We start from the raw sequence: 14,304 nt of genomic DNA, 5'->3' as shown, positions 1-14,304 counted from the left end.
CTTAATGGTACATTATTATGCTGGTAGTGGGAACACTTAATAGAGCTTTACTTTTTACAAATTTATATTCAATTTTTTTTTTATAAAAAAATTGGTACAGTAATATGCCTGTAGAAAACAGCACTCAGTAAAAAACAATGTGCTTTTTAGTTGCATAATGTTATAGGTATATTTATAGGTATATTAAAAAAGTTTTTCTTTAAAATGTTATTAACATATCAATATTCTAAGGTAATTTTAGAAAGTTTAAACATTACGAAATACTTATTGAAAAAGCAATTTTAAAATGTATTTACGCAAATATTGCTTAAAATTTAAATGGCGGTTATAAATTATTGCCTAATTATTGCGAGTACGACAATTTTTTTTTCGTTTATAAATTTAATAAAAAATTTAATTTTGTAACATATAAAGACGCTTTTATGAAAAAATTTAAAGCAGTAGTTATAAATCTTGTCTTTGTATATGACTACTTTTTAATTTTTTCAAATAATTTTGAAATATCATTTCGCAACTGCAATAATATTATTCCTTAAGAAACTAATTACTGTTATGACTTCAAAGCAGCACATTTTACAAGTATAACTAGACATGTTGGATCTGTACCATGGAACAACCTCTTTTGCAATAAAACCATTAAGAAAATATGAAATACTGTTTATATATTTAAGTACATGTACCATTTAAAAAGATTGCCAGTAGGGAGTTTCGCAGACTTTTAAATCACAAATTATTTAGAAAAATGCTTTTAATAAAAAATTAAAAAAAAAACAGGACTTCCCTTTGACTCTGAGCCAGCTGTGTAACAAAATATCTGACATTCTAGTTTTACACTCATCCTTTACAAAGTTCTTAGCGGCCTCCACTTTGTTTCGTTCTAATGACAGAAAAACTGTAATAGGATCGAGGTCTGCTCAGTTTATTGATGATTATCTTGGCTCTTTATACACCAGTCAAGCTAGGAACCAAACCAACAAATAATTTCAATTCTGATAGGTTAACCAGTTCTTTTATTCCAATCTTAAATGTTTAAACAGAGTTAGGATGTCTTGAACCTCACAAGGGAGCTGGTCCTGATAACATACATCCCATTTTACTTAAAAATTGTTGCTTTATCATTTCTAAATCTTTAAATTTTATTTAGAATCAGTTACTAAAAACTGGTCACGTTCCAAAGAGTTATGTGGTTCTCATTCATTATATTATACCTCCGATATAATGAATTATCCGCCAATATGTATTTTTAACACCATCCCTTAAGTTTTCGGAAACTTAGTTACAAGTGCGTTACTTCTACTTTTGGCTCTGAAATTATTCAGAAATTCGGGTTTAAACAAAATTCATCAGCAGAATAAAATTTGCTCATGTATGCTGACATACTGGCAGGTGCCTTTGCGGGTAGTAAGTAGATTTAGTTCATTTACATAAATTCTCCAAGGCAGTTGACATGAGTCATGAAATCTTACTCAGTAAACTTCTTGGTCTTTGCATATCGGGTTCTCTTTTAGACTGGTTGTGGAGCTATCTTACGGGTAGCACTTACATTGTGTGGGGTTAACAACTTTACATCTTTTCCATTAGCAGTCTTCTCAAAAGTAACTTAGGAGTTACACCTCTGATGTTCAACATTTTCGTCAAAGATATTACATTCTATTATGATTGTATACATTTTCTCCTCTTTGCTGATGATCTTGATGAAGTTCTTCAGGGGAGTGGCATATCTTATAACTGCTTTGTACTTTAGAATGATCTCAATAATCTGGCACTTTGGTGTTACGCCCATGGCATAGATTTCAACATCTCCAAATGTTATCAACTATTATAAGAAGAATCAATCATGTAATTTTATTTATCATGTCAACAATATTCCTTTAGAGTGTTACACGATTCCAACCTAGATTTCAATGCACGTATAAATCACATTATTATTAAATCTCTAAAGTTGCTAAGATTGGTAGTACGTAATACCAGAAATTCCAATCACAGTACCGCTATTAAAACATTGTAGTTTGCCTTTGTCAGAACTCACTTGGAGTATGTTATTTCGATCTGGAGCTCAAACTATACATTTTATATTCACAGACTTAAAGGAGTTTAGCGTAAATTTTGCAGTTATATTTACTACAGGTTTTACAATGATCAAGAATTTCATTATAGTTTGTTTTAATTACTAAGGTTGACAATTGATCAATTTACAGCTTTCTTTTACAGTTGGAAACTTTTCTGTTAAATGTTACTTCCTGCAAGTGCCGCTGGTGTACTCTGGACTAAAAAAAATAAAATAAAACATATATAAAAAGCAGCTATGGCAGTGGCGTCACAATGGCTGCCTCTAACGAATTACATGTGTGTGTGCGAGTGCGGAACCTTTTAGCTTGACAAATCGTCTCGCGTCCAGGACGGAACAAAAAGCGACCCGATGCAATCACTTTCCCTTACGCCTAAGTAAACATTCCTTTTCAATAGGGACTCTCTCTGTTAGATTACTACGTTTCCGGGATATTTTTCACGAACTTTTATAATCTATTTTCGGAGCTCAAGCGAATATTTTATCGGATTAGAAGCACTAGCGTCCAACATCCGCGGAGATTTCGATTATTCTGAACCTTTTTGGATATCTGCTCTCTGCTCGTTATTGAGATTAAATAGGATTGTTTTTAATAAAACTTAAAAGCTTGAACAAACAAACTTACGGGAATGAGCACCTTTTTTAATTAAAAAAGACCACAAAAAAGGCTATTACATAAATGAATGGCGTGTTTTAAATTACTTGCACTAGATTAAATTCATCATCAGGAACGTATCAAAAACGCGTAATTTCCATATTGCTTTACAAATTGCAAGGATATTTTAATATTTATGAGTGCATGTAGGCACTTAAGGTGTTTATGGTGCGGTACATTAGATGTAGTCGTAATTCCTTCATAGATTAATTTTAATATAATATAAGAAGATTTCTGCGTGTGATAAGGGAAACGTGATTCGAAAACCTAATCGATGATTACTCTTTTTTTCTGAAACATAATTGATTGATAATGAGATCTACTGTTTATTAAAGCAAGAGAGCGTAAAAAAAGAAACAATCAGGATTTTTTTTAATAATATTTAGTTAATTGCGTTAATGATTTAATTTTATAACTCTAAAAAATTAATCATTGACAAAAACTGCATATGACAGATGTACACTTTAAAAAAAGCATCTCTTCTAAATTAGGGTGGCGTATAAAAACCATATTTTATAAAAATAATTGTCATCCCTAATATCCCGTCTGACCAGTTCTCGTATATGGCCGAACCGGATAATTGGGTGAAACGCAAAATGAGATTTGCATGTAAATAGTGAACGAGGCCCCCCGGGGGTCGAACTTTTAATTTAATCAAAGAACTTTGCACTCCGGGGTGTGTTTCGACCCAAAAGCAAGGGTGAGGTGTAAATGGCGTCGGTTTTAGCGGTGCGACGGCCAACGGAGGCCCGATGCAATTAATATTTGGCCAACCGGTATGACGGGAATGATATTGTTGATAGTTTAAAGGGATGATATATATATTTTTTTAAATTTATTGATCAGAACATCAGAAATAACAATTAATGGCCTTTAATCAGTGGTTTACACATTGATACCAGGGGTAATATTTTATATTTTTTCAGCAGTAAAGTACCTTTATTATAAACATTCAATAAACATGCATTTAATAAATTAATAGTAATAAACAGAATAACAAATTCAAAGAAAATACCCATAAAATAAATAACAAATTATATATTACTTTGCACAAATTATAACATTACTGCATATGAAATCTACTAAACAGAAGTAACAACATCCAAATTAACGAAAAAAATATACTAAAATAAATATATTCAATTTTTGCATTATTTTGTATCGTTTGTTTTTTATTTACAAGATATTACCTTATTAAATACTGTTTAAGTATAAATACCCTAATGTTCTGATATTCTCCTACATCCTATTAAACATATAATATTGTTTGGTAGCTTAAAAAATGGATTTTGCAGTCCTTTATTTAATATCTTCCTGATATTACTAGATGACATATATTAATAGTATATTTCATGAATCTGCGTTTTGTGCAAATATAATACTTAAATAAATGATATAAGAGCTGTTATCTGGTTTTTAGACCAAAATAATAAATGTTAATAAAGTAAATAAAAATGAATCCTATTTTATTTAAATCAATCTGGAGTATCCTACAGTTTCAGGTAGAGATTATAGATCAAAAGGATTCCCGAATTACGTGTCTTGTATATTTTTTTAAATTCTGGCGAGTTTTCGCTGGTTTTTTAAAATTAGGCTTATGTGATGTTAAGACCATCATGTTTTACTTATAAAATTATTGCCGATTTTAATATTTCCAAGACACAAAATGACAAAATAGGATCTTTGACAATGAGAATAACATCAGTGGATCCTCCACTAGTAGAGAAATAATATTTCGAAAACTTCACATAAGATCGTTTAAGGCATTCACATCCAGATAATCCATTTGAAGTTCGATCTACAGGGAATGATAATACCAGTACAGCATTACCAATCCAAGTTAGTTTCACGATAAACACGTTTTTGCAGCAGAAATATGTGAAATGTTAAAAATGCTTCAGCTGCAACAATAATCAGTACCTGCATCTCATTTCAGAGAAGAAGATTTTAGAAATTCTAATACTCGTATAATGCCTGGTTTTTCCTGAACCATAGAAGTCTTTAATGGTGAGATTGAACATGGTAGAGCAAAAGCTTGGCTGCATCAATTGGACAGAACTGTAACTTTACAGGCTTACTAACTTTACTGCTAGCCCGAAGCCTTTCAAACTACATGAGCAAGCTTAGCGGAGCTGCTAAATATTGGTATTAGGAAACTCTGTACTAGAAGACATTTAAGGTAGCTTTTAAAAAGACATTTATTATAACCTAAACTACTACTGACTTGTGGAAGAGGATGCAGAAACAAGTCCAGGATCCTAAAGAGAATGTAAGCATATATTTTCTTTCAAAAGCATATATCTTTTACGATCTTAGTTTATCATTTGAGGTGACTAAAGAGCAAGTAACTCAGCAACTTTATGGTGTCTAAAGTCCACATTGATGAAGAATATTTATTTTAGCACCTAATCTCATATGAACGAATTGTTAGTACTAGGAAAACTCGTATTACTGAGCGAAAAGTGCCTGAATCAAAACTTGCAAGATCAACTGAGCTAAGTAGGAAGGAAGACGCTTCATCGCTGAACCCCCAACATGCCATCAGGTGGCTCAACTGCAACATAATTGGACACTATGCTTCTAAATGCAAAAAGCCTTTTAGAGCCAGAGGATCCTGCTATAGGTACTAGTCACAAATATGGTGACTGCCCGGTAAAGGCAAGTTTGGCTGTTAAATATGACCAGTCGAGCAACAAATTTATCAGTTATAGTAGATATTTTAAAAGTTTTAAATATCCCGCCAAGGTGACGAAAAACCGATAATGTAAGAAACTAAGATAATGAGAAATAAAGTAAAGAAAAGTTAATCCTATTTTATTTAAATCAATTTGTAAGATACTACAATTTAAAATTTATTACATATATTTACATTGCTCGAGCTTCAATAAATTATCTAATTTAAACACCTTTAATGTATTATAGATTTTAATTATCTATGTGTGTTTAATTGTTATATTCAAATAAAGTCTTTGAACTCTTATTCTGTAACATCTGTTTTTTTTTAGTTCTCATTTCGCACCTAAATACTTCTATAATATATAATGGAACTAAGTATATAAAGAGTCAAAAAGTATGGATGATATATACTTATTTTATTTTATACTTATATATATACTTTTCCAATTAAGGTTTTTTTCCAATTAAGGCATCCAAAGATGACCAATTGACTAACATTAAATGCTTTCTTTAAATCTATAAATTTAGCAATGAATGCTCTGCTATCCAAACATTTAAGTCAAATGTATTAACGTGCTACTTTTCCCAAAAAACCTATATTGAAACTAATTTGTTTGCATATATTTATCTATAAATATTTCATTTTGATCAACTTATCTTACGTTAATAGTATTGTTACAGTACATTCATTATTTCCTTTATGATATCACTAGCAACTTGGCAAACATAATTACTTAGATAATTTGCTATTTTTTTATGATCTTTTATTTTCTTCTCCCGTGCAATTAGAAAATCTATCTAAGTATTAAAGTTAGTATTTTTCTATACTAATACCTATTCCTGATTTTGCATTGCATTTTTGCCCAAGTATATTTAATTTCATTTACTTCTAACAGGGCTAGGTTCTATTTTAATTACACATCAACTTTTAAACCTCTGATCTGTTATAATATGATCAACTATATTATTACTTGATATCTTGGTAATATTATTTATAATTATTGTATTATTAATACTTTTTAAAATATATTTTAATGAAAAATTTGATTATTTACTTAAAAAAAGTAAACAAAGTGAAAAATATTTTGCTTTCAATATTTTCTATTTCAAAATATTAAGCTTTTTACTCTTTTTAATTGGCAACATTTAGAGTAACAAAGATTTGCGTGCACAAAAGTAATTTTTTTGCTCAAGCATTTGAAAGTAGTATGTGATAATAATTTTTTTTTCCATTATAATTCATTAAAAAATTAAAAATTATATTATATATTTTATATTTATTATTGTTTATGTTTTTTTAGACATTTGAATTTATTCTAAATTTGTTTAATCAATAAAACCCTATTTAAGCTATTTTTTTAAATATTAGAACACCTCAACAATTTAATGTGAAACCTTATGTTTGAATTGGTAAATCAAATTAATATTGTAATATAGTGAAGTAAAAAATTAATAATACTCATTTAAGTTATGCATAAAAATTAAGCTATTCTACACGAGAATAGAAAAAAATACTACAAAATTTTTCAATAACACCGATCTTATAAGAAAAAACACACGAAAACTTTAAAAGAATTTTAATTTTCTCAAGCTTTGTCGCAATCTGTCCTCCCCGAAACTATTTCAAGCCCGATTTGTCAGACGCCGACTCGGTATTCAAAGTCCCTTATAGTTGGCAAAAGAATTTCAATAGGTCGTGAAAATGCCAATTAATCTCGATCAAGTTTTGACAAAAATTCATTGGTTTCGGAAACAACAGCCCATGGCTAACTAAGAGCAAGTGTTCCAGTCGCGGACACATCTGGATTTCAAGCGTAAAACCTAATTATGAGACTCCATCTTACATCATGTGTCATTCATTTTAACTTTTGACTTTCCTTGGGTTTTTCTGTGTGAACTTTCTACAGTTACATTTGGTGACCAGTCTTGAAATGTTTCGGTTTTGTTCTCTTATAAAAGTTAATAATTTATTTTTATATACATTAAGAAAAATGTGATTGAAGTATCTAAAAAGTTATTTCTATTAGAAATTAAAACTTTAAATATAAATTTTGTAGGTACATAATAATTGCCACATTGGAATTTATTTGCCTTTACGATTTTCAATAAACAAATTTCTTAGGGTTTATTTTAATACCAAAGTGTTACTTTACCCTAACCGCATATTGCACTATACATTACATCCTACAGTAATTGCTTTAAATTTGTCTTTATTAAACAAACAATAAGGTCTCATTGCAAAATATTTACATGTTGCCAGCCACTGTCGCGACTGTCGCCTGACTCCTCTGTCCATTCAATTAGCATTTTAATTTCTACACTCGCAAATATGATTACCATTCTTACTAATCAACTTTTTCTCTTTATTTCAGGAACTTATGAGAGCTGTTTTTTCTATTGGATTGAAAAAATAAGCCCAACTACCAGAACGGATTAATTTTTAAGTGTTACAGTGAAGTGTAAAGTGCAAAAATAAAATGCAATAAATAGAGTGCATATATGTCATTTGAGTGCATCCAATACACAGTGTGATAAGTTTGTTACAAATTCTGTGATCAAACCCGAAGTCAGTAGCATGAGTTCGTATTTTGCCAATTATATGCCGGACATGCGAAATGGAGGTGTGGTATCGGCGGAACACCAACAGCACCATTACGGACAGGTACCTCAGGGTGGTGGAGCTGTTCAGACCGATCCGGCGGCTTGTGCGGGGGATCCTTCTGTGGTGGGGTTACGGCAGGGAATACCTCCTCACCATTATGGAGGACCTCCGGCTGCGGGCCAACCTCCACAAGGAATGCCTTATCCTCGATTCCCTCCTTACGACAGGATGGATATTAGGAATGCGGGATATTATAATGCGCAACAGATGGACGGAACTCAAGGTGAGTTGGGTTAGTCAAATATCTTGTAAAACTAGTTTAATAACTTAAAAAATTGTGAGATTAGAGTCTATACAAAAAAAATATATATATTACCAACAATAACATCAATATAAATAGGTATTGGTCCATACACAGGGTCTCTGACTTATGGTATAAATTTAAAATAAAGAAAAAATACATGACCACAACTATTTAAAAAACATTTCTGGTTGACCTACCACGAAGAACTCAACGTATTTCTTAGAAAATTCGTTTAACATATCGAATTGATTACAGAATTCCCAAAAAAATTAAAATAAGACAGTTAATAATTATTTTTTAATCTTCTACTGCTGCTAATATTAATTTGTTACCACTTTAGAGAGAAAATATTTTATGTTCTTAACAACAATGCTTACCATAAGTTTGCTTACCTAATAAACATTTGCATATTTTGATTTCCTCAAGACAATCTAGTAATAAAAGAATCATATTAAACGGTAGATAAAGTAGGACCTTGCATATGAGATAAATTATTATTCTGCCATCCTTAGCGCCGCATCTTCTTAGATAACCTCACATTTACAAAAAAAGTATAGAGAAAATGTTTTTTTTCCGTTTTTTCTTAATCCGAAAAAAGTTTCAATATTTTCGCTGCCCTCGTTAAATTGATTACTTAACTAATAATATTTAGTTAGAAAAAAAAATCAATGGTTGTATTTTTATGTCACCTACTAAATTTCACTATTAGAATTTTTCAAAAATTGTAATGAACATTAAAATTTGCTTTTTAGATGTGTCTCATTCTGGCAAAATTACAATTTTCTTTAAGTAAAGTTAAAGTTCTTAAGTTTCTCATTTCTGCATACGATAGTTTCCGAAATTAATTTTTAATTTTATTTTTTTGATGTCCAGAAATAAATAGTATAAAACTCATTTTACATTTGTCTTTATTATCTAAAAGACCGATAGGACGTTCTTCCTTTAATAATTTAGCACTTTTTTTCTACTTGCTAAGCAAACTCTATATTATTTTCTTCTACGTATAGGTCCAGCTATTGTAAAATTAGAATCTTGAATAATCCAAAAATAATTAAAATTAAATCTTTAATGATTTTTTAAAATTTTCACAATTTATTTACAATTACAAAAGAATCTGAAACTCTAAAAATAAAAATTGTTTTTCCTTTATATTTCATTAATTGCAAAATCTTAAAAAAAAATAGAAGCAAATGGGATGTGACGCATTCCGATGAGTAATTACTTCATTATAAAGAGCAAGGTAACCTTGGATTTCTTTGTTAATAATATAAAACATAAATAATTTACTATTTCAGACTTCTTGTTTTATAGAAGTAATATATTTTCAGTCCCACTCCCAAATTCTACTTCATAAATGTTTTAAAATGCTTAATATAAATTTAGGAATAGTCAAAATAGTCAAGTAGGGTTAGTCAAGAATACAGCATTATCCTAATTAGTTGTATTAGATAAGACATTCCCAAAACATTCAAGTGAAATATATATTACAGACGTGTCATGAGTAATTAGTTTAAGATTTATATTATTAGCAGTATGTGCGATAATATCGAAATATGTACTTTGTTTTAACACATAAACTTAAACTAATCTTGTACTAACTTGGCCTCTATATTTGGTAGAAATTCACTTTAGATTATGTTTAATTAAACTAAATATTTGCTTCATATTTTTACAATTGAATTTTGTAAACACGTATGCACTTACCTCACACTGCATTTGAATTTCGAAATACTTCGCACCAAACTTTAAACTTTCGGTTTCATTACTACATGAAACGAGAATCAGATTAATAATATTTTGACTGTCTTAAGTTATTTAAATGAAAGGACGACGTAAACTGCTGCACTCTATGTAATTTTAACAAGAATATCTGTATATTTCTTACTTTTATTGCATTCTTAAGTTTAGCATTATTTTGTTGGATTATATTTGGTAAATTGTTACTACACGTAGCATTCTTAGCTAATTGCAAAATTAGTTTCGTTTTCTTCTGCACAAACCAAAACAAAAAACTGAAAACGTTTTAGCAGTACTTATGAGTAACGCAGGAATTTACATGGACTTATCAATAACGCAGCATTTGACCAGTAGATGTCATTTATGCTAAACTAAGTTAGGATTTGCGATTTTACTAACTTAAAGTTTGCAACTAAATTTTTAGTATTTGCGGCTAAATATAGATGTTATTTTATCGTTATAATATTTCAAACGGCACTTTTATCAAGTTTAATATACAGAAACATAAATTAAAACAAGAATATGTTAAAAATTAATTTTTTAAATTTTTTGTACATACGGCATTTTAGCTAAGCACGGCAATATTCCCATTAAACTGTAATTTACTACCTACTTTTCACTAAAATTATTAAATTATAAGAATATTTATATTAACTATTTCTTACTGCAGAATGTGTGGCCGGTTACCGACCAGACAGTCCCAGCAGTATGGGTCATATGGGTACGGCAGCAGCACCCAACGGCCACCAAACCCCAGTGGTCTACCCCAGCTGTAAGCTGCAAGCGGCTGCGGTAACCCAAAATGGGGTTCTTGGCCCCACCGGTAGCCCTCCGCTGGATACCTCGCAAGCTCTTCACATGGGACACCATATGCAGGAGCAACACCCGCAACACCACCAGCAACACCATCAGCAACAACATATGATGTACAGCGCGCAGCAAAATCCTACTATGCATCAGCAAGCTGCGCATCAGCAGCCTCCGTTACAAGGTCAACAACAAGGACAGCAACCGCCTAATAATACTGCGTCTGCGTTGCCCAGTCCTTTGTATCCTTGGATGAGAAGTCAGTTCGGTGAGTAGATCTAATGGATTTAGCGTTACGTAATTCTTGAGAAAAAAATCAACCTGTTTTCTAGGTATCGTTTAATCTTTGACAAGGTGCATATAGTCCTTAATAGGTGGTAACCCATTCATGACCTTCACGGCTTGACATTTCTTTATCTGAAATTTATTGCGGTTCGTTCAGGTTTAACTTAGTTTTGCATAAGACGGATGTCTTAATTTCGGGTACCCGATGGGGTTTCTGAAGGTACCCCACGTCATTATAGAAAGGTGAAAATTTATTGTATGAAATTTGTCAATTTCAAGTTTTGGACCCGATTGAATTAGTTTTCAGTTTTAATTTTAACTAAAATATATTACATATAAATATTCTTTTCATATTAGTTAAATTGTACGTTTATTGGCACAATCAAATTTTTAAATGTAGGTTTAAAATTATTTCATCTGACTTCTGATAAAAAATTATCATTTTTTCTTCTAAGAATTAGAGTTTTCATTTCTTCACAGTATTAACTTTTCACGATATAACGATAACTCGATTTTTTCCAATTTTTTCGTTTAGACTTTAGTAATGTCCATGCTTCTACCTCATAAAACAGGACAGAAAACACGTAACAGCAGAGTAGCCTTATCTAACAAAATCTGAGTGTAATTTTATGTGATGTAAAGAGATGCCTCATCTTGCTGAATGCAATCCTGGTCTTTTCAATTCTGCTTCGTATTGCTTATAATCTTATTGCTTATTTACCAGAGTTCTAAGATAAGTAACACTTCTCACTAGTTCTATCGGTTTTTGGTGGGTTATGAGCTGACAGTCTTTAATAGACAGTTTTTAATAATCAATTTTCCCTCTTTAATATATCCTTGACAGCAATCTGTTATCTTATTTTTGAAATCTTGTAACCCCCCTATGCTCTCGGCAAAGTTAACCGTATCGTCTGCATAATTAATATTGTTCACTCTTCCTTCATTCAGAGACATTCTTGATTATGATGGCTCTAAGGCTTTTTTAAATATATATTCTGAATAAATATTGAATATTATTGAAAAAAGAATGCATCACTGCCTTACCCCCTTAGTATCTTTATTTTCTTTCAAATTATAAGACAGTCTTACCCCTAATCAAAAATCTTTATTTTACTCTTTTGAGAGTAAACTAAAGTAGTATAAAACTATCTCATAATTTGAGTGTCACACTAAAGGTTCCAACCGCAGAACCTTTATTTCATCTGTTGTCTCATTTCCGATTCTAATAAAAGCTGTTTGATTCTAGTACGGCTTGACTATAATGTTGTTGTCCTTTCTATCCAAACCTACAATTTAAAAAATATTTTTATCTATGATTTACTCTATCAACAGCCTTCTGGTAGTCAACAGAACATACAAACACACTAAATATGGCCTCTCGTGTTCCAATTGCATAGTAGTAGTGTAGCCGATAATTTCTCAAACTAAGCAACCTTTTTGTAGTCCATGTGTCCATCTATACAGTATGTGTTTGATACGGATTGATTCTAAAATTATAAATATAAAACAATAATTATCCTAAATAAAATACAAGTATAACGTCCATTTAAGTTATGCATACGTATAATAAAATATGAAGTGTGGTAATTTTTAGCTAATTTTTATTAATTTTTTCAACTTTTGTTAGATACGCTAACTTATGAGTTCTTTTCTAAATTAGACCTTATATACATAGAGAATTTTATTTTTATTTATTTGGTTTTATATTCTTTAAAATTATAAAATTAGAAAAATCTAATTTCTACGTATTTATCATCTAAATATTATATTGTATAGTTTTTAATTTACGAAAACAGTCTGAATTCAAGCGTTTAAATGTAAATAAATTAGTTTTTTCCATAATACTATCTTTTTTCTAAGATTGATAAATGAAAGCAATTTACAACCTGCAAATTCGAAAAAATATTAAGGCTTCTTTATGTTGATTATCGCTTAGCAAAAAACCCAAAATACAAAAACTGGTGCTATAGTAGCTTAACTTAAAAAACAATTTATATACGTTCATATTCATTAACAATAACCTTAAAGCTGAATTTTACTATTTCTCTATAGTGGTGATATGTATTAATTTTAATGAAAATTATGTGCAAGCACATCCAGCAGGTGAACTTCAAGATTATAGTGTAAAAAGAAACCCAAGATTCAAATAAAAAATATCGGAAACAGCTGTGAAAATCGAAAATCGATACTTCCTTACCCATATCACTCAATATTCAGCGTGTTATCGCCTAAGCTACGTTAAACATTTCATTTATTTAAATACAAAAATTTAACTGCTTACACATGAAATTTAATATGCTGCCCCGAGAGGATGTTGTTGCATGAAGAAATGTGGTTTCGTCTGAAAGGCTGTAAATCATAAGATTAAACTATGCGGGCGAAAATGTCTGTGAAACCGACAATGAAGGGTGTCCAGCTGTTTTACCACCGTATATCAAGTTTGAAATATTGCACCTATTTATTTTTATTGCTGCATTATTCTGTTCATGCTCTATTTTCAGTTAGTTTTGCACAAATTTGCCAATTGAGAATTAGTCTGTGTTCGGGGTTACTTACGATAGCTTTAAAGGAACTAGGCGAAAAACTAACTTTGACTATAGTGTTTTTAGTTGGCAAAAGACAAAAGATAATCATTATGTATTTAAACTAATAAGTGTTTCAGTGTCTAATATGTGCTTAAGTATTTCCTCATTAATTAAATATCATTTTGCAAATCTCCAGCTGTAAATATCCAACATTAAGATGATGAAATTGCATGTTCGATTGATACCGCTCAATGTAATCACACGCAAAGGTAATATTCATTAAAAATTGATTTATGATGGCGAATTAAATGGCCATTAACTGCTGAATAAATACATCGTAATAAGGTAGAGTGGTAATTTTCAATTTGTAGCAATGCATTTTACACCTTGTCATTAGGTAAAATTTTGCTTTTTTCACACACGATTAGGTGTTTTTTTTAGTTTAGTTTTGGATTAATAAACTCTTATATTTTATTAAAACATAAAAGTGTGTCATACTCATTTAAGTTATGCGTTTAATAAATTTCTAGAATTTAAGTATTTTGTTCAAGTTGCTCATTTTCGAAATGAATTATAGTTGCAATAAATATTATGCTCATACCTACATATTGTCTATCATATAAATTTATTTTAAAATTAAGTTAT

At 30.3% G+C, this 14,304-nt stretch overlaps 1 protein-coding gene across 10 annotated transcripts in view; it reads left to right on the top strand.

Annotated features, from left to right (window-relative positions):
* Positions 1 to 14,304, top strand: part of LOC126735974 (homeotic protein antennapedia-like) — a 419,235-nt gene that overhangs the window by 390,213 nt on the left and 14,718 nt on the right. For 9 of the 10 annotated variants that reach the window (XM_050440106.1, XM_050440101.1, XM_050440104.1 and 6 more), the window contains 2 exons: positions 7,772 to 8,293; positions 10,713 to 11,117. In XM_050440106.1, coding sequence (XP_050296063.1) covers positions 7,975 to 8,293; positions 10,713 to 11,117 — 724 coding nt within the window. In that variant the 5' untranslated portion in view covers positions 7,772 to 7,974. The remainder of the gene's footprint in view (positions 1 to 7,771; positions 8,294 to 10,712; positions 11,118 to 14,304) is intronic. The other variant, XM_050440108.1, reaches the window with a different exon arrangement.

Source organism: Anthonomus grandis, chromosome 5 (assembly GCF_022605725.1).
Source record: "Anthonomus grandis grandis chromosome 5, icAntGran1.3, whole genome shotgun sequence".
In the NCBI taxonomy this organism is placed as follows: Eukaryota; Metazoa; Arthropoda; class Insecta; order Coleoptera; family Curculionidae; genus Anthonomus; species Anthonomus grandis.
Note: the sequence above shows the minus strand (reverse complement) of the source record. Positions and strands in the feature narration are given on the sequence as shown.